At 44.4% G+C, this 25,481-nt stretch overlaps 1 protein-coding gene across 1 annotated transcript in view; it reads right to left on the reverse strand.

The window, feature by feature from the left end:
* Positions 1 to 25,481, reverse strand: part of LOC147698094 (acetylserotonin O-methyltransferase-like) — a 761,662-nt gene that overhangs the window by 671,540 nt on the left and 64,641 nt on the right. Inside the window, exon 2 of the mRNA XM_086934769.1 lies at positions 153 to 327. Coding sequence (XP_086790895.1) covers positions 153 to 327 — 175 coding nt within the window. The remainder of the gene's footprint in view (positions 1 to 152; positions 328 to 25,481) is intronic.

Genomic DNA, 25,481 nt, shown 5'->3' on the forward strand with positions numbered 1-25,481 from the left:
TAATAAATATCACAGCGAGAATATAACGCATTTTTCATTATTAACTGGACTAAAAATAAAAGTGTTGCATTTTCTGATATTACAATTTATATATGATTAATAAAATATATTTACACTGCCTGGCTTTGCTAATGTCTGTAACATTACATTACCTTCGGTATTATTCATCTCAACTTCCAGGAGCTTTAATCCCACACATGCGCACAGTAATCTTTCCATCCCATCCGCACTGGCATGCAGACGCTCAGCAATGGTGGCAGAAGGCAGGGGAGCACCAGACTCCTGCAGTAGGTCAAATACTCCAAGTTCGCATGCAGCAAACATTGCCTAGGGAAGGATAACATTAAAATGCAAACTTTAAATTAGAGAAAGCTTTCTAAATCAGTTTAGTGCATTTACATTCAGTGAAAAAAATACCTACTACCAAAATGCATGTTGCATAATAATTCTATGGAACACATTGAATTATTTAATTTGTACATCTCTTTAGGAGGTTCACGTTCGGGAGACAGGGATAATGACCCCTTCCCTTCATGATTTAGTACTGTGATGGGCCGCTACAATAATTATTATTGGGATGAAATGTCAACTCTCCTAGGGATCAGGACCAGTGCTTTAAATGGGCCGGTACGCACCAGTACTGAGTACCGGCACTTCCACATTTTCGGCGCTTGTGTACCGGAATTTCTCTTTGCACAAAGAGAGTACCAGTACTTATGGGAATGTAAGCCTAGCTCCGTGAAATTGGCATTTACAAAAATAAGCGCAACACAGCTGACAATGAGTGCGTCCGTTTTCGTGAAGCACTCTGGTTGAGTGCTAACCTACCCCCCATAATGTGCTAATTGAGCGGCCTGCCAGTAGGCATTCATTCAGAGCCAGGGATCTGGCAGGAAGTTTGGGCGGGCCCGACACACACTGTGATTACTGACACAGTCTGTGTCTCTCTGTCTGCTCTGACCAGAGTCAAACTGGGACAGAAATTAGTAAAAGGCACCAAAATGAAAGTGCAATCATCATTGTGGTATCTGTGAGCATGTTGCCGCTCTCACTGCTTAGCTTTCTATTCCCTGTCGTAACTGGATGCAGTGTACCTGACCCCCAGGCATCAGCTCTTCACCAGGCCTCGTCGGGCTCATAACGGGGTGCAGTGGTGGTGGGGGAAGGAACCTCCGCCAGGCAGATCTCTTCCACTAAGAGCATCTGCCTCTTGAGAGAAAGGCACGGTTCTCCCATTCTGTGCTGACTTTTATTCCAGTCCTTTTGATTTTATTCACATTTATTTATGTTCCACTGTAGTGTAGTTCCTAGTTTCCCACTAGGCCCTGCGCATTGGAATAACATAAACAGTAGTATAGACGTGGAACTGCGGATATTCCAGGCCTCCACTGACTATGCTAAACTTAATTGGGTTGTGTTACCAACTAGCTCAGAGGTCACTGGAAACTTTCTTCTCTGCATAGGAAGTGATCAGCTTCCTTGGCACAGACAAGAAGGGATTCAGCTTTCCAACAACCGTGCAACATGACAACTTTGCTCCTCAGATCAAGAGTCGATCTCTAGGGTCGTGTGAAACAATAGACATAGATTTCACTCAGTTAGTCTAGTGCAGTTTACTTTCACAGTATGTAGAGAATAGAGAGACGGGCGTTTATCAATAAAGGGTTAACATTTATTGAACAGTCTTTCTTCTCGTACAAGAGAAATGTATTGCCACAATTGCAATAACTGTTATTATGAAAAGTACGTACAGTAAGATAAGTATTGCGAAATAGAACTGTAAAAGCATTGATATGGTTTCTTAGCCATACAATGGTTTAAAAGTAATAAAACATATATACAGTCATATACACATTAGGCTAACATACTCAACTGGTGCTTCAAACTAAGCCTACCCCAGTGTGCCTGACCTAAGCCTAACACGTGAGAAGGGGGAGTAAGTAAGTAGCTTAAGTTAAGTTGGTTTTGCCAAGGTTTGTTTCAAGAATTCTCGTCTAAGGGTTTAGTCAACACCATACCTCTGAATAGAATGATGGAGGATTGGTATCTCCTTCAGGGGTCTCTCTCGATATCCCAGTCACCCGCGAGGGTAAACTGGAAGCGCCGGGACTGGATTTCTCTGCACGAGAAATGCAGCGGCTTCTCTCAGCGCGTCGAGGAAGGAGGGGTGACAGCGTCCGCGGGCAGCTGGGCTGGATGTCTTCGCAGAGGACGGCTGCACGGCTCCTCAAGCGTACTGTACCATAGGTCGCGCTTTAGCGGCGATAATGGTAATCAGCAGCTTCACCACCACAGGATAGCAGGCTGCAGCGACAGAGTGCTAGTTTTTACCAACACGGGGTCATGCAGGCAGCTGGCATCAGCAACATGTTCGCTCATTGCTTAAGGCAACGTTGGTAATATTTATACCTGACAGGTGCCGGGTTTGACGCAAGTTTGCTGGACATAAGACGTCAATTAAAGATGTCACTAGGAAGTGACAGTTATCAGTTGCTCATTAGAGTTCCATTACTAATCAAAACATAGCAAGCGGGGATTTCCAGGTTTGCTAAGTTTTTATCTTGTTGAAGAACTCGGAGTGTTATCTAGGAATATCAGATAGTGACTGCTGCTCTGTCATTGCACTAATTGGTCGCAAAGGAAGTAGCAGAGAGTCATGCTGGAATGTGGCTCTGTTCGTGTGAGGCCAGAGATGACTTTACAGAAAATCGCACTTGAACGGTTATGCCAATATAGGGAATAAATGGATTTATAGCCGAATAGGGGCATAAGGTCACAGTATCGATCAGGAACCTAGATAAGTACGCAACACCCACTCCACGTATACATGTCCATCAAAAATTACTAAAACTAAGCAATTAGGTGTATGTGTAACATTGCCCACCCCAAAATACATAAATGCATTCGAAATAGGCGTACTTGTAATACATGGAATTTAGGTACTGTACGTTTTTTAAAAGCATAGTAATCATTCAAAAGGTATTGCATATGAAATCAATGAACGATTATGCAAAAAGTATTACACATGAAGTATCTCTGACAGAAGAAATGCGAGATAAATCATCACATAAAAATGCATTGTAATAACATGTGTGCTAGAGGCTGGTGTTATGTTGTTATGTCTCTAGATGTGTTTAGAAATAGAAGTGTGAAGCTTCTGTTCTCTAAGAATAGTTTTTACGTTAAGCCATGAATTGTTTGTGCCAAAAAAGGTCAATATTAGAAAAATAGTCCAATTCAAAGAAAATAGATTTTCCAAAGCTCCTGGCAGTTTTTGTTGATCAAAACTGAAGGCCGAATTCAGAGTTCATGGGAACACTGTGTGTCGGAAAGCTTCTCAAAAATTATTGTTTCTCTATGGGTGAGAACATCGTATCAGACAGGCTCGCAAAGAATTGGTCTACAAAATCAGATGATAGTTCAACCAAATTAGATAGCGCTGTAACTTGGCAGGTGTGCGAATGATTGCTGTCATCGAAGGCAGGACCAGCAATGCTCACAGAACGTTGTACCTGGATGATGTTGCTTTTGTCACTCGCTCCACTGTTACCACTTGGCTGTAGTACAGGAGTCTCCACGAATGCCGTCATCAGGATTGGTAGCCGCTGGGGACAACACAATGCGTGAGCCGTTATTGGACTTAGCAAAGTATCGACGTCCATTGGTACTGCTGATGGAAGTGAAAGACAGATGTCCAACAGGCATTCCTCGCCGCAAAGCATACACCGTAGCACAGGTAAAATGCAATTTTGCCATATCGGTCTGAATGAAAGGAACCAGGTCATGTTTAGATCTCTTAGCCTGGCCAATCCGAGGACGTTAGTTATCCTGTCCCTGTAGCGCATTGCTAGGATTGTCTCTTCCATTCCCATGGGAGCTATGTCTGAGCCGAGGCTTGCCATAACGTAGCAGGATGGTCAAAAATAGAATCCCTGCGATGAGTCCCAAAAATAGTGGTATACCACCAAAGATGGAGTGCACAAATTTAGGAAAGATTCCCAAAATTGCCTGGAAGGGTGTTAGCAGTCCCGTAAAGACTGTCTTAAATATGCCTGGGATGCTTGTTGCACTAGACATGTTAAGGAGTTGGCTAAACATTTCTACGAAATGCACGGGGCAATTTGTTGATAAAAGGTCATGGACTTCAGTAGCCGTCCTTGCCACTAGAAGATCATACGTCTCTTTAGATGACGTTATAGGCACGGTTGTCTGTAAAAGCACAGATTTCATTTTGCTTAATGTATCAATTCGTATAGAATAGAGATTCAGACGAGGCCAGAGGGGAGTCACTATGTCTGGAGGCCCGCTCGGGAACAATGCTTGCATGCAACATTTGACCATGGACGTTACTTGTACTAGATAACTTAGTCCGGGCGCGAGGCCACAGCACCTGTGATCCGTTCTAAGAATGTAACTCCCGTTTGCGAGTTGCATAAAGAAGGGCTCTATCTGAGTTGCAGGTGTGACTAGCTGGTGGCATGAAAGGTTGTTTGAATTTCCATCACATGCTCCGTGTAAATTAATACCCTGACACAAAAGTATACCGCTTAGTGAGTGTTTACAGTTGTCACCACTAAGAAATACATTTTTGTCGCTGTCACTATAGCAAGAATGAGTGTATGGTAATTTCCATTCGGATTTAACATATCCCTTACCCAATTGTTCATATTGGCCAGCAGGTATGTACTCAAGGCATTTATGAAATCGGAAAGTTGTTATCGGAATTGTGATAATTCCGTGTATTATCCATTCAATGACAGGGCTCTCTGACATTGTCAATGGTAATCTCTCGAGTTTCTCGATGCTCAAGATTGTATAGTCTGCTCCTTTCTGTGCCAAACTGATCTGTTTATCAGTAAGGTTAAAAATGGAAAATAATGACGTCGTGTTGATTAAACGCCAAGGCACATAGCCTTAACGAAGATTTTGCAGCGTCCAGCCTAATTCTATAATAGAGCGTAATTGAGATTGGCCATGTTGCAACATTAGCAAATCTCTGTCTATCACATCAAAGGCAGAGGATACAATATTGTCCAAAGAATATATTCTGGAAGACAGAGTCGTTAACCCATTGTCTACCACAGAAAGTGATTTCTCCAAATTAATACGATCAATTTCTCGTATCTTTTCAGCAGTTTGAATTTGCTTTACTTTCCAAGCCTCGTTGTAAGCAGCATAGATACTGGTCGCTATGAAACGCTTTTGACGCTGTTTGCGTGGTCCAAGAATGAAATCGCGCAAATCAGCACCATCTTTTAGCAAAGACAAGTGTTGCTTAATTTCAGCCAGTGTGGATGTAGTTAGCCATTCAAGGCAGAGTTTCCCTACACTGTATGTTGTTATAATCCCTGGATGTTGTCTCTGGGAGTATCTAGGGTCTAATCTGGTCATTTTTAAACCCTGTGTTTTATTCAGGAACCTATCTTGACAGCTATTTGTGTCTGTAGGCCAGATTAACCATTTTTTCCAATCAGGATGTGTTCTGTTGAAATGTAAAATGTGTGACACGTCTAACTCAATATCAGCTGTTGCATTTTCAGGTATTGGCTTTGGAATAGACGGTGTTTTCATGTCTTTGTTCTTAGCTAGGCCAAGACAGGATGTTTGGTGTACAGTGTCATTTAAAAATAACATTTGTTCTGGTATCATGCAGGTTCTAAACAGTGCTTCTATGCCTTGCACCTGCCAATCTTTTGTACCCCAAATTGTTTTCGTTTCAATATTATTTTTCCAATAATCAAAACCAAATGTCATCATTTTGTCATAAAATGCTTCTGAATATATCAATTTAGAATTTGTCAGCATTGTTTTCATTCCTGTTTTATCTAACAGTTTATAATAAAACGTTTCTGCATCACTGGTGTTAAACCCTGAAAAATATTTGAATTTCTCAAAAAATGCTTTAGAACTGCTTTTAGGTGGTGTAGCACAATGTTCCCATTGATTATACATAAAAACATTTCTAGGCTGTGCAGATTTATGCAAATAATGATCCCCATAGTGGGTATAACAGAATAACTGCTCATAACTAGATGAACCTTGTAAATAATCATGATCTGTGAATCTAGCTGACATTACTAAATCAGACATCATGTCATTAATACTGTTAAAGTCCCAATCATCAGAGAATGTACTTGGTGTCACAAAGTCACTTAAGGAAACCTTTAGTTGATGAGGATACTTCAGGATTTCGACCGGACCATAGATCTCATAGTCTGTTTTCTCCCATACTACCCCACCAGGTATTGGAATTGCTGTGACATTTACTGTTGACAGTTCTCTTTTCTTCACGTGGGATGATCTGTGTGGTTTCAGGACTAGGTTGATGTTCTGACTTGCTGTGTCCATTGTAATATATTTTCCTTCAATGAATTTTCCCAAACACAGTACCATGATGAGCCAAAGCAGGAGGAAAAATACACCTAGACCGAACCAGAACTCTAGCCAAGGGGAAACGAGGTAGATTTCCTTCAGTTGATGAAAGAGTTCCGTTGCTTTTTCTTTAAAAGATTTTTTTGTTTCTGGCATCACTTCGGGGTCGTTAAAATCTTCAGAGAAGTTGTCGAAGTTGATGAAATAACCAGAGGCAGTTCTGTCAATTGATGCGATTGTTCTTTCAAACTGTCTCTCGGTAGCACTTTCTGATGCCACATTAGTGTAGACTGGTGTTGTTTCATGACGAACTGTTTCAATCTGTGTTTCAAGAGGCACGAGTTCCATGGCATTATTGCATAGTCCTTCATTGTGCACTGCAGGCTGATCGAATGTGATTAGTCTTTCAGTTTGAACCTCTTGGATTGTTGCAAGTTTGGGTATTCTGTTGTTTCTTGGGAGTCCACTGGGCCTACTGTTGATTATAGGCCACATGCTTGTGGTTTTACCAGATCGATAGACACGACTCTGTTCTCCTTTTTACCAGCAAGGGGCGGTAGCACAACTGATCTTGTTCCGGTGACTGCCAAGACAGGTACTGCTTTTCTGTAAGAAGGCCCAAATTCCTTCTTAACCGCGATCTTTTCTCTGACTAGATCCCCAATCTTTGGAATCCAGACAGGCCTTGCTGGGGCTGTTGCGGTGGTGCCTCGTCAGTGGTACTTGGCTGTTGCTTTAACTTTATGTTGCTTAATGATTTTCTTGTTTCATTCAGTTCCTGTAAAACAGCCAAACGGTCTTTTACATCAAACTGCGTTTTTTCTTCTTGTACCACTGACATCTGACTATCGAGGTCCTGAACGTTCATTCTAATTCCGAACAATAGTTCGTATGGGCTGAAACCTTTTAGAGAATTTCTTGGCATGTTGTTAAGACTAGTCTGGACACTTATTAAATGTTTGACCCACCCAGCGCCTGAACCTAATACCTACGCTGTTATAGATTGCTTTATATCCCGGCTTTTTCCTTCTACCACACATGTGCGACAGACAAGAATACCGCAACCCAATTCCCATGCTGGCCATGGCCTCCTTATAGGCTCGAGAGCTGAAAGCAGGACCCTGGTCAGAATGGAACGTGGTAATTGCGCATGTGCCGATATGGACTCGCTAATCTTTTATAACCGTTCTAGCGTCAGCCGAGTGCTGGGGACCTCATTTTTTAGTGCTTTTCGTCTTAAACGTTGTACACTGGGACGCGCTTCTCTTCTTTGATTGCGCAGATAGACCGCCTTATGCTGTCTAGAAGGGATCCTGAAACTACACTGGCCTGTTCATTACTGCGATCTCTATTGCAGTCTTCACAATTTTGAGCAAAACATTGAATATCTATACTCATTCCTGGCCACCAGTACTCTGATTGCAATTCTTTCAGAGAGGCTTTGATTGTTTGGTGTCTCAGACCCAACCCCATGTGTGCTTCCAGTAGGAGGAAGCCCCTCCTGCTCCTGTTTGGAATTACTCTATCCCCCACTCCAGGGATTCGAGCAAAAGGAACGGAGTTTGCATCGATTATGTATGCATAATTGAGTGGATAGTTTACGGGTAGAGCTGCACAGTTGCCTTTTACGGTCGTTTTTACTGCCAGCATGGTTTCCCCGTCTATATACTTATCTGTACGCTTTTTTGTGGCTACGGAAGCCGGGTTAGTTGCTTCCGCGGTGGCTGTATTAGCCAATGAATTCCCTGCAACGTGAACGCCATCACGTTGAAGACTCTGTGCGTGAATCACATGAGTCTTTTGTAGTTCTTTGTGTAAAAGAGCTACCTCGTTCCAGAGCAATTTATGCTTTATTGTGGCACCTGTGTCATCTTTGTAGTCGTTTTCGATCCAACTCTGCAGTTTGTTGTTGTAAGAATTGACGCAAAAATGAGAATCGCACACTATAAGTGTGGGGAATTCGCGTTCTGCATTTTCGAGCGCCATCTTTAAAGATCTGATTTCAGTTCTCTGAACCGAACAGTTTCTTACAGATTCAGTTTTTGTTACTTTCGGTCTGAATTTACCGCACAGCCAACGACCTTTAATGATCGCACATGCTGCATTGTAGGATTTGCTCTCTACGTTGAAATGCTGTACAAAGCTATCTGTATAGATTATACATGCGTATTGTGGGAGAGGCAGAATTTCGATTGGCAGAGGATATTCTTCTTCATATTCTAAATCATTCAGTTCTTTGTATTGCGGGGCGAAATAGTATTTTACGTCTTCCGCTCCAAGAGAATCTATGTACTGTATCCATTTCGGATCTAGTGACACTGTAGGCAGGTTTACTGGGCTGAATAGCGCCTCGAAGGCGGATTCCGCTGTGAGGATATTAATCCTTTTGCCGTGTGCTAGTTCTCGTTCATTTGCTAATGCGATTTGCACTGCGTTCACAGTTCTTTCTGTGTGACTGAATGTTTTTTCTGCTTGTGTGTACAAGTGAGATTTAATTGAAATTGGTACCTTTTCTCCCTCATTAGAGGTTAGGTACGTGAATCCACATCTTCCTGGGATGACTCGGATTACAAGATCGATCGTGTTGTCACGTGTATCTAATTTTGTTTTTGCTAACATGTCTGTTTGCAGTGATCTCAAAATTTCTGTGTGTTTTTGAGTCCAATTGATTTGTTTTAAATCAGGTTTTATTAGTTCGTAGAGAGGTTTAACCCTCTCTGCGTAATTTAGGATGTAAGTTCTTCCGAAATTCAGAAAACCTAGTATTGATTGTAAATTCTTCAGCGTTTTTGGAGCTTGGAGTACAGCGCACTTCTCTAAGAAGTTGTCCGCTAGGCTTTTCCCTTCACTTGATAATTCGTACCCTAAAAACAGTACTGTCAGATGGGCAATTCGGGACTTTTTAAAGTTGAATTTGTAACCCTCTGCTGCGAACCCAAGTATGATGGTGTTCACTCTTTTCAAGTGAGTATCCAAGTCGTCGTCTGTGAGATAAATATCATCTACGTAAGACAATGCTTCATCATCATAGATTTGTAGTAACTCTGTTACCCTAGCTGAGAATAGTCCTGGGCTGTTCTTGAACCCCTGTGGGAGTCGACAGAATTTTTTCTGTGACCCAAATGCGGAGAAAGCGGTCAAGTATCTGCTTTCTGGTGCAATGTTTTGACAAAAGAAACCATTAGAAATGTCTAATGTCATTTTGTATTTTTTCCTAACTATGTTATTCATTAGGGCTGCACTATGCGAGTTTTGTACTGCAAAAGTTTTGCAACATGTATTAAGATGTCTGTAGTCCAAAACTAGACGATATGAATTGTCTGGCTTGGAGACAGGAAACAAAGGATTGTTCATTTGAGAGGTGCATGTTTCAATCACCCCCTGGTACTCAAGTTGATCTAAGATCTCCCTGACCTGTTTTTTAGCTTCTGGCTTTATGGGATACTGCCGTTGGGCAGTTGGTTCATTTTTTAATTGGATTCTGTGAGGCGGTGAATCCTCATCCCATCCTACATGATTTTTATACAATGCAGGTGCCTGGGCTACTGCCCATTTCCTTGCATATGTGTATTTTTTATGAATCGGTATGTGATTCGAGAAGGCAGGCATAATCACTTCTTCGCCATGAGGGCACTCCCTGACAAACTCCGGGGGCCAATCTTTTTCAGCTAACAGAATATCATAGCCTTTTGAGAGCTTATCCCAAAATAGACCCTTAATTTTCCTAGTCTTATCACCCTCTATACGCAATGTTATTTCGTATATTTTATGGGGCTCGCTAAGCCTGGCGTCGGCAGTTTCAACCTGAATGTATTCATTCGTGTCCACTGTCTCCAGATGACTCATCAAGATCTTGCGCGCTATACTGATTTCTGCTGCACTGTCCAACATTGTCAATGCCCACTCCCCGTTTTTCAACTGTGTCCTCAGTATTCTCGGCATGGTTGATTACTCTAATACTGGCTACCTTCTTTTTCTGAAATTGAGATTTCTTATTTTGAGCAGGTTCCTTGTCTTTGGACTTGGTGTGCTCTCCTGGGTCTGACCGTCCTCTTTTTTCCGAATTCTGTGGAAAAGATCGAGAGGGACGTGCATCAATACTTTGATATCTATCAGGTTTTTTTATATTATCCCTATTTCTAAGGTTATATCTTTTCTCAGAGGGCTCCCGTTGGGGAGACTGGCGTTCTCGAGTCGGAGTTCTTTCCCTCCGTCGAGGAGACCTTCCTCTGGACTGGAAAACTTTTTCCTTGGGAGTGGATTGTTTATTTCCATCCCAGCTCTTTTTAGGAGTGTTTGAATTATTTTTAATAAATAATTTTTCAGGATTTTCGAGCAGTTGGGGCTTAGCTGGTTTTCCACCCAAGCTGTCTCTACCTAATTCTTCATAGCACTTTTCTATGATTTTTGCAAGCTCAACAGGATCTTTTATATCTGTTTCCCTCAACTTCTGGCGAATCGCCACAGATGCTGCTTCTCCCTTTACGTTGGCTAATAATATAGCCGTGACCTGCTTGAAATCTTTCAGTAGTTTCATACCTAGATTTAAAGCGGGCTCTGGACCGAATTCATTTTGAATCTGTTTTAGCACGTCTGGTATTACCGCCATAGACGGAACACCGTGTGTTTTTGTGTAAATGGAAGCAAAGACTGTACCCCAAGTGTCACAGTCCTCCACATGTGGTGCGATTCCCATAGGAAGGCAGATGGTCAAGATTCTTTGTTTCTCAATAGGGGTAGTATCAGGAAATACAGCCTCTATTTGAGTGATTTTCTGGGCTAACCAGAAAGGAATTTGTTCCCGTTTTACGGGTGTTTTACCAAGACATGACTGTATGTTCTGTGGTGTAATTTTATTTGTGTTCCCCTGATGAGGGGTCAGCTGTGGTGTATTAACAGCTGGCTGGACTGTTGCAGTCCGTATTACATATTGGACTAATTGCCTATGTATTTTTATTAATGTGTTTAGCTGTGCTAACAGCTCTTCTCTAGACATTCTTATAATGTCAGGATGTGGTGTGTAGCTGGCTAGAACCGGCCACGTGGCTCCTGGTCTACCTAGTGGACCGAGCCTAGTTATGTGATCATTATGTTTTAGGGCGCCATTAAACCAGAGCAGGTGCTCTTGAAATTTAAGTGGAATTTCAACCTCCTCGAAAGGGGCGTACTCATCCGGAGGTTCCTCTATTTTGTAATAGTGAAACTCTTGTGTTATAGCGTTTACCGCTGGAAAGTTTATCCATGAATAGAATACCTCTGTCTGCCGATACTCGTGAGCCTCTATCACGAAAATTACTGTACCACCTTGAGGTGGCAGTCCGTTTTCTATAAGTTTTAAAGTTATAGATCTTCTTAACTGGACCGGGATGATAATAGCATCCGGGTCTGCCTGTAGGAGACTCGAGTCCTCCTCTATTAGTATGGAAGCCAGCCTAGCTGCTTCCCTTTCTTCTTCATTTTCTGACATTTAAAAAAAAATGCAGGCTTTGCAGAGTAGGTCTCCAAGGAGAGAAAGATTAGATGCACAATATTTTGGAACACTGTATCCTTCAACGTTGAATAAACCAGAGCTTTACATAGGAATCTCTTCCTACTAAGGTCGGGCGGATTTTAACCTTTCACCCACTCCAGACGTCTATTGGAGTATTTACGGGAGAAAAGGGTGTGAAATATGCACGACTGAGTTACTCTACAAGTCTTACGTTAGTTTATCGCCTTACCAAACGTTAGGGCGCCATGTAGTGTAGTTCCTAGTTTCCCACTAGGCCCTGCGCATTGGAATAACATAAACAGTAGTATAGACGTGGAACTGCGGATATTCCAGGCCTCCACTGACTATGCTAAACTTAATTGGGTTGTGTTACCAACTAGCTCAGAGGTCACTGGAAACTTTCTTCTCTGCATAGGAAGTGATCAGCTTCCTTGGCACAGACAAGAAGGGATTCAGCTCTCCAACAACCGTGCAACATGACAACTTTGCTCCTCAGATCAAGAGTCGATCTCTAGGGTCGTGTGAAACAATAGACATAGATTTCACTCAGTCAGTCTAGTGCAGTTTACTTTCACAGTATGTAGAGAATAGAGAGACGGGCGTTTATCAATAAAGGGTTAACATTTATTGAACAGTCTTTCTTCTCGTACAAGAGAAATGTATTGCCACAATTGCAATAACTGTTATTATGAAAAGTACGTACAGTAAGATAAGTATTGCGAAATAGAACTGTAAAAGCATTGATATGGTTTCTTAGCCATACAATGGTTTAAAAGTAATAAAACATATATACAGTCATATACACATTAGGCTAACATACTCAACTGGTGCTTCTAACTAAGCCTACCCCAGTGTGCCTGACCTAAGCCTAACACGTGAGAAGGGGGAGTAAGTAAGTAGCTTAAGTTAAGTTGGTTTTGCCAAGGTTTGTTTCAAGAATTCTCGTCTAAGGGTTTAGTCAACACCATACCTCTGAATAGAATGATGGAGGATTGGTATCTCCTTCAGGGGTCTCTCTCGATATCCCAGTCACCTGCGAGGGTAAACTGGAAGCGCCGGGACTGGATTTCTCTGCACGAGAAATGCAGCGGCTTCTCTCAGCGCGTCGAGGAAGGAGGGGTGACAGCGTCCGCGGGCAGCTGGGCTGGATGTCTTCGCAGAGGACGGCTGCACGGCTCCTCAAGCGTACTGTACCATAGGTCGCGCTTTAGCGGCGATAATGGTAATCAGCAGCTTCACCACCACAGGATAGCAGGCTGCAGCGACAGAGTGCTAGTTTTTACCAACACGGGGTCATGCAGGCAGCTGGCATCAGCAACATGTTCGCTCATTGCTTAAGGCAACGTTGGTAATATTTATACCTGACAGGTGCCGGGTTTGACGCAAGTTTGCTGGACATAAGACGTCAATTAAAGATGTCACTAGGAAGTGACAGTTATCAGTTGCTCATTAGAGTTCCATTACTAATCAAAACATAGCAAGCGGGGATTTCCAGGTTTGCTAAGTTTTTATCTTGTTGAAGAACTCGGAGTGTTATCTAGGAATATCAGATAGTGACTGCTGCTCTGTCATTGCACTAATTGGTCGCAAAGGAAGTAGCAGAGAGTCATGCTGGAATGTGGCTCTGTTCGTGTGAGGCCAGAGATGACTTTACAGAAAATCGCACTTGAACGGTTATGCCAATATAGGGAATAAATGGATTTATAGCCGAATAGGGGCATAAGGTCACAGTATCGATCAGGAACCTAGATAAGCACGCAACACCACGTGGAGTCGTCCAGATGCTTCAAAGACATTTGAACTCCTTTACTTTATTTGCTATTTTTGAAGTTCATTGTTGCTACCTTTGGCCTCTTAGAGAAAAGGTTAAACATATATTAATTGTTTCCGTGGTATATTTGATGTACGGTGGGCCCCGGGCCCGGAGCACTGAACAGAGAACAGTGTTATTGCAGATATTGTTTGTTCACTACACATGAATCTGCTGTTTTTTGTTTAGCTCATGTCAGACAAATGTTCTTAGCATTTCCTCGGATGAGGGTTTGTTCGTGGTTCGAGGTCAGAGATGTACCTTATTAAAGGGACAGACACCGCCCTTCGACCTAGTTCCCTGGGGGTGCAGGTAATCAGAGCCTTCGCTCTGACGTCACTAAGTTGACGATTCAAAAAAGGGGGTGGTGATGAGCAGAGTGTCTGAATTAAGTAGACCACTCTTACCCAGTCAAGAGATCAGAGCTTGATCCATCACCGTTATTTAGCTCACTGCATCACCCCAGTTCAGAACCTGGCTATATGCAAATTAGTCTGACCCAGTGCCTCATGGGAACAGGGCAGACCAAACTACCAAGCCAATTCTTCACCGGAAAGGAGACAAGCTTCCGGAGACCGGTTTCTGGCATTTCAGCCGTCGTCGGCCCGGCTTGCTTGAATCCTGGTGAGTTGACAGCACATCGCAGAATGCGGATACTGCTGGGGGTGCATTTAATCAAAGCCCTCGCTCTGACGTCACTATGTTGACAGCACTGGATGTTGACACTGCTGGATTGCATTTAATAAGAGCCCTCACTCTGCCCTCACTTTGTTGACAGCACAACATTGGATTCTGACAATGTTGGGGATACATTTAATCAGGGCTGCTGGGGGTGCATTAAACCGGGGCTGCTGGGGGTGCATTTATTCAGGACTCTCCTTAGCTTTGGTTCAAGAGTTTCGTGCAAGAGGCTTCCATATGCAGAATATTCTGGTGCCCTCCAGAACACCAGGCAGCGCAGATTGAAAGCAAGTGTGAATAATTATGAAACTGTATTAGTCGCAGCTGAGATCATGCATGTAGGTAGGGCCTCTTACATCCTGTTTGGTACAGTCTGGTGCCAAAGTGCCCTTTCATTTCGGGTGCTCTGCAGCAGTTTTAAGATCTTTTTAGAGTTTCTTGTTGCTCAGATGGGTGTAATTTCTGAATGTATAGGTTTCCCTCGTCTTCACTGTTTGATTTTGCCTGTGAGAAAGTGTCACTTATAGTCGTTGAATGTCAATCATAATAACACTGAAATTATGAAAATGTCACATATAAGCAATCTGAAACTTTTGCAGCTATCTGAATAGCTTCTGTGACCCTGTGCGTGCTCTTGCATAAGTGAGTGTTGTCTGCAGTGTCCAGCATAGCAGATGTATAGTTACAAAAACCGACAAGCCCTGTATTACCACACTCTGCACTTTAAGCGCACGTGAAAGGGTGCGCTTGTAGCAAGTGCAAGGCCACTCTCTCTTCAGTGCAGATCTGCTCTCTCCGCAGTGTTTCAACACAATTGTATTTTGTTTTGTACATGCCATCTTCCCCTGGGTTAGTGGAGGGGCTATGGGAGGGGTAGAGGTGGGTGAACTAACATATTAACAATGAGAGCAAAGTCTGAGCCGAACCAGGAAGTCTGGCCTAGCATTAAAAACTCATACAGAGGTCGAACCCTGAAAACATTACCAGTGAAATAAAAGTGTATTTTTTCATGGTGAAGCATTTCACCTTGGTGCATAAGTTTATATCACAGCACTGAGAGGAGTTTGTGCTCCCACCATGAGGACAATACCATTAGTGATATAGGAAGCAAGTCACTTTTCAGGTGTGCATTATTTATGGGCTATTTTCTTTTCATGAATGAAGCAACATTATACTGTACAAGATGTGATTGTACTGCACACAGCTTGAACTTGAGCATTTGAATATACCACCATATGTGTTAATGAAGAAAAATGAGGTTGGCAAGATAAAATATTTGTCTACGATCACACAATTTGGTCATGTGGGGAAGCTGGGATTGATCCCATAATTTCTGCTTTCACATTGTGCAATTCAGCCTCTAGATGGCTTCATCTTTCTTTCCTGTATTGCAAATAAGGTCACTATTTTTTCTTATTCTTTGCACATGAAATTAGATGCAGGGTTCTCCAAACCGGTGCTGGAGGGCCGGATCCATGCCAGATTTTTTGTATATCCACATTTAGATACATGTAGTTATTTTAAAAATCTGGCATGGATCCGGCCCTCCAGGACTGGTTTGGAGAACCCTGATTGTTTGGTTAGCAGATACATGCACTATCATAGTTCAGTTCATTTTTGGCTTGAGGGTGCAAGAGGACCTGGAACTGAGCCAGAGCCAGGCATCCTCGCTTGAGCTTTCAGCAGCTTGCCCGACTTCCAGAAGTAGGGAATCAGACTTTACAGCAGGTAAGGAGCTTTGAGGCCAAGCTGTACCACCGGGGAGGGGCTGGGTGATGTCTGCTAAGTGGCAACGAAGTAGGAGGGTTAACCATAGTTAAACCATTCCAAAAAATGTTAAGTAAAATATCTTGTGCAAGTCGTATGTGATCTAGGTTTTGCACCATGAGAGGCCCACTTTTATAATAAATATACCCTTTTGTACATGGAATGGAAATAGTAATAATCCAATATATATATATATATATATATATATATATATATATATATATATCTCTCCTCCACTCCTTGCCTCGGAAGTAGTCACCGCCGCCAAACCAACGGGTGTCTCGTCTGACAAAAGACCTCCGCTGCCGGGTCTTTCAGAAAAAAGCCTCAACGAGTAGAGAAACCACACGCTGACGAGACCGTGTACCGGACAAATTAAGTTTACATACATATCAGAAATACTTTCGTATAATTATGCACATCTGCACACCAATTAAATCCCAATCACATTAAATGTGTGCCCCTGGCCGGATCACATTGCACTGCCCATAGCCCCGCCCCCATAGCCCGCCCCAAGCCCCCCCCCCCCCCAGTGCACATCTCAATTTGGTGAGAACCTGCACTTATTTTTTTCCATTTAAAGCCCTGATCAGGACTTCGACATTTGTCTTTTGTTGTGACTCTATCCAACTGCCCTTAGATTACTTCAGCCCACCTTTTCCTATTTTTCTTCCCCTTCATTGAATTGCTTGACTTACATATCATTTGTACTGTGCCTCTGTAAATCCAAAGCCGCAGGACTCACATTTTCTTTTCAGTCATTTTTGATTAGTTAGCCAACAAGGTATTAGTTCATTTCCCTACCTTGAAGTGCTCTTCAATAATTAAAAAAGTGTACTGAAAAAAAGGGACCCGTTGGGTTTCATCCGATGTACAGAATGCATTACAGCAAAAAACACGAAATTATCATGAGAAACCGTGGGTGTTGCTAACAGAGCATGCTGAGTGCACACACACCTTGCCACTACATTATTCTTAGCATGCAAGTTCCTCTTAGGTAAACCCAACCCATTTCCCCAATGCCTCAGTGCTGTTCCTACTACTTTACACCCCTCTGCTCACAAAGCCTCTTTCGCAACAGTTTTCTGCATCAAGGAAACTGCGAAATATAGATATAATAGTTAACTTTAAATGTGCAAAGTGTATCTTGCTTGTCATCCTCCTCCCTCAGAAACATGTAAACCATGAGCATGTGGGAAAAACTGTTATTTTCACAAGATGAAGCAAAGAGGTTGGTTATATCTTAATTGAGGATGAAATGCCGACGAAACGGAGGCCTGATTAAAGCATCAAGGAGCTCGAATATTTCCTCTATAAATAAAATAATAACAAAATCGCTCCAGCACTTTGGTTCAGGTTTATGAAAGCGCTTGTATGCTGAGAAGACTCAATCTACCTTTACTCTACATTGTGCTATGAAAATAATTTTTTCATGGATAAACCCTTAAAATATTTAAAATAGTGTATCCATATTTTGCTCACTTGATCTTACATTATAGCGATGAGATCAAACAACTAAAAAATACAGCATAATACATAATTTTCATACAAATTCCTTTTAAAGTTAAAACAAAATATGTTTATATAAGCAATTTAAAAAAGACAGATAAACAAATTAGCCTTGGAGGAGTTAAATTCACGACTTCCACTCCAGCCTGAGTAACAGTAGGGAAAGTATTGCACTTTGGGGGAGGGGGCAGATTTGTTATTCCATCTCCATTGTGAGCAACAGCAGGGAATGTGAAAGGGTAATTACTATTCCAACTCCAATGTAAGTAACAGTAAGGAAACTGCTGGATTTTGCAGGTGTTAGATGTACTATTCCGACTGCACCATAAGCAAAAGTAGGCAAAGGGTTGGCTGTGGGAGGGGGGTCATATTTACTATGCACACTCCAACCTGAGCAACAGTAAGGAAAGTGCTGGCCTTTGGAGAGATTAAACTTGCTATTTACACCCTGAAGTAAGGAACAGTTGGGAGAGTATTTGATTTTGGAGGGCTGAAAACTTTTATTTCTATTCAGTGGCATGCAACAGTATTACATTTTACAAAGGGCAGATTTAGTTACGAACCTCATACCTAAAATTCCAAACAAATCAAAAATAAAATTAATTATTACAGAGAAAAACTATACACATTATTTTAAAACATGATAAAACTATAAAATTATTAAACAAAAAGTAAATATAATCTAAAAATGGGTATCTCAATTATTAAAAACAATTACATAATTAGCACAATCAAATTAATCAATTTCAAAGTAAAAAAATACAATGTTGTTAAAATGATCTATTAATGAACCAAACACAATTACATATTTAATTATATCTCCAAACAACAATTGCCATTAACCTTCTCAGACCCCGTGGTGCGGGGAGGCCCCAGCTCAAGGGGCCCCTTAAGCACAGTACACTGACTGTTAGACCCTCTAGCTTTTAGTTACTTTGCAAAAAGCCCACGATTCACATTATTTCCGTTACGTGTCTATCGCGATAAAAGAAACTCCTTTGATGTTTGTTTCCTTTATCTGAAAATGCTGCTTCTGTTTTGGCTCTGTGCATTTTCCAGAAAATAAATCAGACACCAGTAAAGAAAAAAAACAAAGGGGAGAACGTTTACTTTTTCTCTCTAAGCAGTGTATGTGGGAAATCAAAACAACATCACAGCAACCACAGAGGTTGCTCCTGGAGAATCCCGTATGTGTCCTCAGTGCGACTCCTCACACAGTGGACCAAGTGCTAGGCAAGTCCTCAGCTTACGTGGAAAGCATCTGGCATAAAGCCAGTTTCTTGAGATACGACTGCACAGGTGCGACAAAGCCAAGACCTGAGGGTCTGGGTCTGACAGCAGCAGGTGTGCAGCAGACTTTCTTATGCCAGTCGGGAGGAATTCTGTCACTATTGATGTGGAAATGTCTGCAGAGTATGGCAGAGCAGGGGGCAATGCTGTTTCTTTCTGGCTGTATAACACTTTCTGGGTCTAATTACAACTTTGGTGCGGTTGCGCCAACTCTCAGCCTGACACAGCTGCACCAAAGCTGTGCAAAGCAAGTTGTATTAATGTACAGTGGACAGCCGCGGTCGGTAGGGGAGTACCTGCCGGGGCGGTGACGTGGGGAGGGGGAGGGGCAGGGTGGGGGTTAGTAATGTATGGATAGAGGAGGTTTGCAGGTAAGTAAACATTTAAAAAATTTCAAACGAATTTCGTTGCATGCACTGCATCCCCAAATGCAATGCAGTGCGCGGTAGGTGTTGGAGCCTTGTTCTTAGCTGTTTTTAGCTGTTAGCCTCACTCGGTGTCTGTAAACCGAGTCCCTCCTGGGGTGGATTGGACATATTAGGCAGGAGCCCCGGATTTGGGCCTTGCTTTTGTCACCATCATATAGCCCACATTACAACAGACCATAAGGTTTCACCCCCTCTGTTGCACAGACTAGGCGAGTGTGCTGTGCCCACCAGCCTCCTTCTTCCAAGGACTCTGTTGCTTTTACAAGTACTCTCTGCTTCTTTTACTCCCTTATATTTCCTCCTGTATTTTCTCTTACACTTGTCTTTATAGATCTACCTGTACTTATGGATGGGTAGCCACTGGGGGCGTAATTGTAGGTTTGGCATCCATAGGACTGCCAAACTCTCTGTGGTGCGGTGGTGGTTGGGGACTGCTACACCAGTGGTCCGACTGCTGTTTTAATACTAATGCGGTTGGACGACTACACCATAGAACCACAGCAACTGAAGACATAGGGGCACATTAGGATCTAGGGTGGATCGCCACTGCCATGATCCGTCCTCGCCCGCCACCTATTTCCCCCGCCATATTACTATGATGGGGGACCAGAGCGGAAGGAAAGACCGTCCACCGCTTTTCCACCCGGTGAACAAGTTGACCGGGTGGAAAATAGTTTAATATGGTAGGGTTGTCTGTCAGACACCGCCAGCCATATTATCATGGGGGCTGAAACATGCCATTCCATGGCGGCAGTGCCACCACGGAAAGGCATGCGTAAATTGCTTGCGGGGGCCCATTGTGGGCACCCAGGGACTCTGGGGGGAGGGTGGTGCACATGTGGGGTATCTATTGTAACCCCTGCAGTTCCATGCACAACATGGCATGTGCCGCGCGGTGCCTGCCATGTTGTGCACGGAAGTGTACAACATGCCTTCCTGGCATTGTGGAGGGCGGTGCTGAGTGCACTTCCCGCCACAATGACAGGAATGAAGGATGCGCCCACCACTGTGGTGGAAGCATCCTAAGGGCCCCCATGGCAGGCCCATTTCCTGATAGGATGGCGGGCGGACATCCTAATGACCCCCAAAGTCTTTGACCAATTTTATATGACTGTGGCAGCCTAGGCCTTTGTTTATGATGTTCTGCAGCTTTACGATTATATTTCTATGCCATTCGGTATGAGAAAGGGAGCACCAAGGGAAGTGACCCAGATTATATAACTCAGAGCACAACTACTTATTACCAATTATTCTGTGCAGGGTGGGGTATGAATACAGAAGACTTTCAGGAGGAAAGAAAGGATTCTGGGGGTACCTAGTAAAGGGGCCACAGGCCAGATCCAATGTTAACCTAACCCACAGTTTGTTATTGGGTTAGTCTACCCAATGCTCAGGCAGGTCAAGCGGGTGGTGTAGCAAAAGGCAGCCTTCATACTGTTTTTAAAGTCAATGGGCACCTGATTCCCTATTGTATTACTGTTGTTACCTACATTTTACTCCTGTTAGCAACTCAGGTAACGTCATCATCCTCAACCCCTTCATGATACCTCTCAGGGTTTTCCCAATTTGCAAGGACCTTCCTCCAGGCTTCTGGCATGGGATGATGTCTCAGTTCTCATTCAGCCTCTCTGGTTAAGACCCTCCCCTCTGCTCCAGCCCAATGGGTTACGTCTCTTTTCCAGTCTCCAATTATGGGGCCACAGGTGAATTTCTACGTCAATGCTATTCTCTTCATAGCCAGTACAAGTGCTTGATTCAGGAATTTTGAGCCTATTTTACACTTGGGTGGTTGGGGGAGCAGTCCAAGCAAGCAAGTTCTGATTGTGGGTTCGAGAGCACCCCCTATTGCTGCACCTGCCAACTTCAAGGCTTCTACCCAGAACCTATTTACTGTGGCATATTCCTAGGTCATGTGAATGAAGTCAGTGTTGCTATGGTTACACCTCTGGCAGTTATGTATTTTACCACCATAGGTTACACAGAGCCAGTGGGGAGTCATCCATGTCATGGGGGTGTAGTTGAATTGAATATATTTCATCCTTGTGTTGTGGGTAACCTGTTAAAAGTATGCCAAGATTCTGCCCCACTCCGGATTCGAAATCTTCTTATGTGATACTGTCTTTCATTTGTCTTGCAATTTTTGTAACGGGGTACAGAACATTTCAGCTAATGAATAGTAAAACCTTTTCACCTGGTGTCTAGCTCTGCCTAAGGTAAGCAAGGCCTGTAGCACCTTATGGGTTGGAGGTTCCTCTCATCCGTTATTCTGCAACCCCTTAAACATTTAGGTCAAGGTCTCGTACTGTAGGAACAGTCCTTACTGAAGTTCAAAGCGCTCAACCAGATCTTCCACTGAGGTAAGGATGGATTGCTGGTCGCAGTCCCCCACTCTCACCAATCCCACCAAGCTGACAGTTGGTCAGAGGTAAATATCGCCTTGGGATTACCATGCGATAAGCCAATCAGGGGCAGGGCCAGGGCATACAGGGGAGTCCCCGCATTTTTGGCCATGCAGTTTTTCCAACAAGGTAGGGCAGTGGTCTGTATCAGAAATTGATGGGGAATTACCACTGCTAGGTGGAGCATTCTAGCTAGTAATAGTGTTGTGCATACAGGAGTCCATCAGATCTGTCTCCCTAGGGCCTGTGCCTCACAACCATTGCGCCAAACACTGTAGTTGAGAAGCCAGGAAGTAAAGTTCGAAGTTCTGCACTCCCACACCACCATCTATCATAGGGCGTTGCTATGGACAACCTCTAATACCCACTTTCCCATATATGATGTTGCAGCAAGGCATCTATTTGCTTGATACCACCCATTGGGCACTACAGTTGCAAGAATGATGAACAAATACAGAAGATGTGGCAACATGTCCTGCTTGCCAGGGAGACTCGTGCCCTAATTGAAGATGCAAAAAGCACCAGAATGGTGCACATGAACTAATGGCTCTAAGCGCTTTTCCCAAATTCCCATTCCTCAAATCCATCAGTGAATGGAAGTTGTGTATCCCTAAGTATTTGAAGGAGGAGAGGGCCCAATTTAGATCCAATGGATGGTCTATGGGGCAAGGGAGGTTAGGGGCTACAGGCAAGAAAGTAAGTATTGCTTATGTTAACGTTTTAGCCAGGCATGTGCTTGAATCTACTCAGGAGGTCAAGTGCCACTGCAGAGCCTTGTAAAGCATTGCTAACATAAATTAGAAGATCATCTGCATAAAGTGAGATAATATGAACATGTCCTCCAACTGTCATGCCCACCCTCTTGCCTCCCTGACATAACAGCACTGCCAGTGGTTTTATTGCTAAGCCAAACAAAAGGAGTGACAGTGGGCATCGCTGTTGAGTCACATGAAAAATCTGATATTGTGTGTAAACTGTTTTGCCTGTCTTGACTCTGGCTGTAGGGTGTTCGTATAATACTTCCACCCATTTCACACAGTCATCTCCCAATCCATTGTGTTGTATGGTTTTGGACAGGAAATCCCACTGTACGTTGTCCTAGACCTTCTCCTGGTCTCTGGGCAGGAGGGCCGCTCATGGGAGGAGCTGCACTCCTGAATTGTAAAGTCCTGAGTACGTTAAAAAAAGTATCCGGGGGTGGCGTGGCCAAGATGACGGCTCGATAGGACGTGCTCCGCGGTGGCTCCCTGAACCCAATCCCCTGACAGGAATTTTAGCGGACCTTCGTCCCCACCGAGCCAGCCACCGTCGGCGGACAGTGTCCACATCTGCCGCTGCGGCGCAGGGGCTGAGGACGAGGCTCAACAGAGGCGAGAGGCGCCGCGGAGTGGAGGCGACCCGCCGCCGCAGGAAGGCGCGAAAGCAGCGACCCGGACCCTGGCGTTCAACGGCCCGGGGGGACCTCCCACGGTGTTTCCGACACCGGAGCTGGGGAGTCGGGAGTTCCTGCGGCGACTGCGGAGGCCTGGGAGCGGTACTGGGCAGCAACAGACGGTGAGCCCGGCGGATCTGAGGAGGACTGCGGGGTGCCGGGTCCGCCGGCTCCCCAAACTACGCGAGGCCCCGGCTTGGGCCTGGTCGTGGAGGACACAGCCTCGTCTTCTGGACGGCCGGATTTGCCGGCACACAGCACCGTGTGGGGCCCGGGCGGCGACAGCAGCGGCCTGCAAGCACATCGGCCGGGGGGTCAGGAGGGTGGACACCCCGCCACACGCAAGAGCTGACGTGGCCCCAGGTAGAGGGCTGAAGACACCGGGCAGCAGTGGGGCCTTGGCGGTCTGAGCGTGGAGGTGCAGGGGGAACAGAAGGCGGCCAAGGAGACACTGCGGGCGTGACCAGGAGCCCACCACCTTTGACAAGCGAGTAGTGCCCCGCGAAAGGTGACCTCACGTGGCCCCATAGGGTGAGACCCCGCCCGCGGCAGCGCCCTGCGCCGCACGAGTGGACTGCAGTACGGTACATGAGGGAGACAGGGGCCCTGAGGTTCCGTGACGATCGTAAGTGGTGTTTTTGACTGGCACGAATATGGTCGAGTCTGGTATCTATGAACCGCAAATGACGTGTTTAGTGGGTGTACGCAGTTTCGCTGTACTAACCTAAACCGTTCGTCTGTTTCGTGGGTTTCTATATCTGTACCCACGGGTTCCATCTTAGATACGGCATCCATTTTGTCTCTTGCCCTCAAGTAGCCAGCGAACGGACGCTGTTCGCTTCGCGACCCTGGGATTCCCAAGACTCTTGCGGAAGACACGTTTCCTTTGAAAGTGTCTTTATGATGAGGGGGATGATACTGTAAGGCAAATGGCCCCGCTCGAGGCTCACCTTGCCGTGCCGGTCTATTGTCTCAGCCGTGCATCTCATTAGGCGCGTCCCTTTGATGCTTGCAACTCGTGTTTCCCGATACCACCCCTTTTACACCCTTTCCGATCTCCCCACTGTTTCTGCCTTCCTCTGCACCTGCTTCTGTTCCTTCTTCGATCTGTTTACTGCCAATTGGAATGTACTAATGGTGGGAAGATGGGTTTTTACAGTTGGGAAACACCAAATGTTTCCGCACTTATGTTCCGGGCCTTGAAGGCATGAAAGCAACCTCCTTGTGGTTTATGATGGGAACCAAGTTGTAATCCTTTGCGTATCATGTTAACCTATGAGAGAAATGTGTATAAAAGGAGCAACCCACAGTAGCAATTTGAAGCAGTCTCCCAGAACTTACATACTATGTACTTCTCGTGACTTCTGTGTTCCCTGCAGTAATAAATCTCGAATCTTTGACGCCGAAGGAAGTGTCCCGTGTCTCTGTCATTTGTACACCGGAACAGGTTACCCACGAAGGTTTCAGGTGTTGTCCCCTGGCACCGCTGGGTCTTAAGAAAACCCAGTCCTTCAGTTGGCGCCCAACGTCGGGCTGCATCAGTGGTACCGGTCCAAGCCCGATGATCGTGAGGAACTTCGTGTGAAATCTCCGAGGGAAGGTGCACCCCGCTTCATCGATCCTGTTGTCGAAACAAGTGGCCCGACGACTTTTCCCACGAAGATTCCCGCCTCCTGACGGCTGCGACGGACTGCTGCCCTGACTGTAGACCTGTTTTGGCGCCTGGCGTAGACCTTGGTACAGCGAGACGATTGACGGGCCTTCCTTGTGACGCCATCGATCTTTGAGTTAAGTATTTGTGGGTCGCTCCCAGAGTCCTTAGTTGTGGGTGCTTAGTTGTTGCATGGTTCCATTGCATTTGTGGTTCTTAGTACTTGGTTCTTTGTTGTAATATTTGACGTCTGCAGTCGCCAAAAACCGAGGGTTTTTGCTCTTTGCTGGGACTTGGTAAATCCCGTAACCCTTGAAGTTTGTGAAACTCAGCTAGTGTGCAAGATGCCTGGCCGTAGTACTTTGTTCAGTTGTTTTGGTCGTTGTGGTATGGATTCCCGACTGGAGGACTCGTGTCCGATACCTCCGGTTGGAACTCCAACTTATGAATTATATAGCAAGCATGGGTTAGGTCCGATTACCTTTAATGAATATTGGATTCGCTATACTAAAAAAGACGGTGTCCTTAGTTGGCCACCTCATGGTAGTTTTGAGACCCCGATTTTAGATAACCTCGAGGCTAAATTGTTTAAGAAAAAATCAAGGCCGGCCATGTTTGATGCTTTTCGGTTGTGGCAGAAAGAAGCCAAAC

Source organism: Lissotriton vulgaris, chromosome 8, assembly GCF_964263255.1.
Source record: "Lissotriton vulgaris chromosome 8, aLisVul1.2, whole genome shotgun sequence".
NCBI classification, from domain to species: domain Eukaryota; kingdom Metazoa; phylum Chordata; class Amphibia; order Caudata; family Salamandridae; genus Lissotriton; species Lissotriton vulgaris.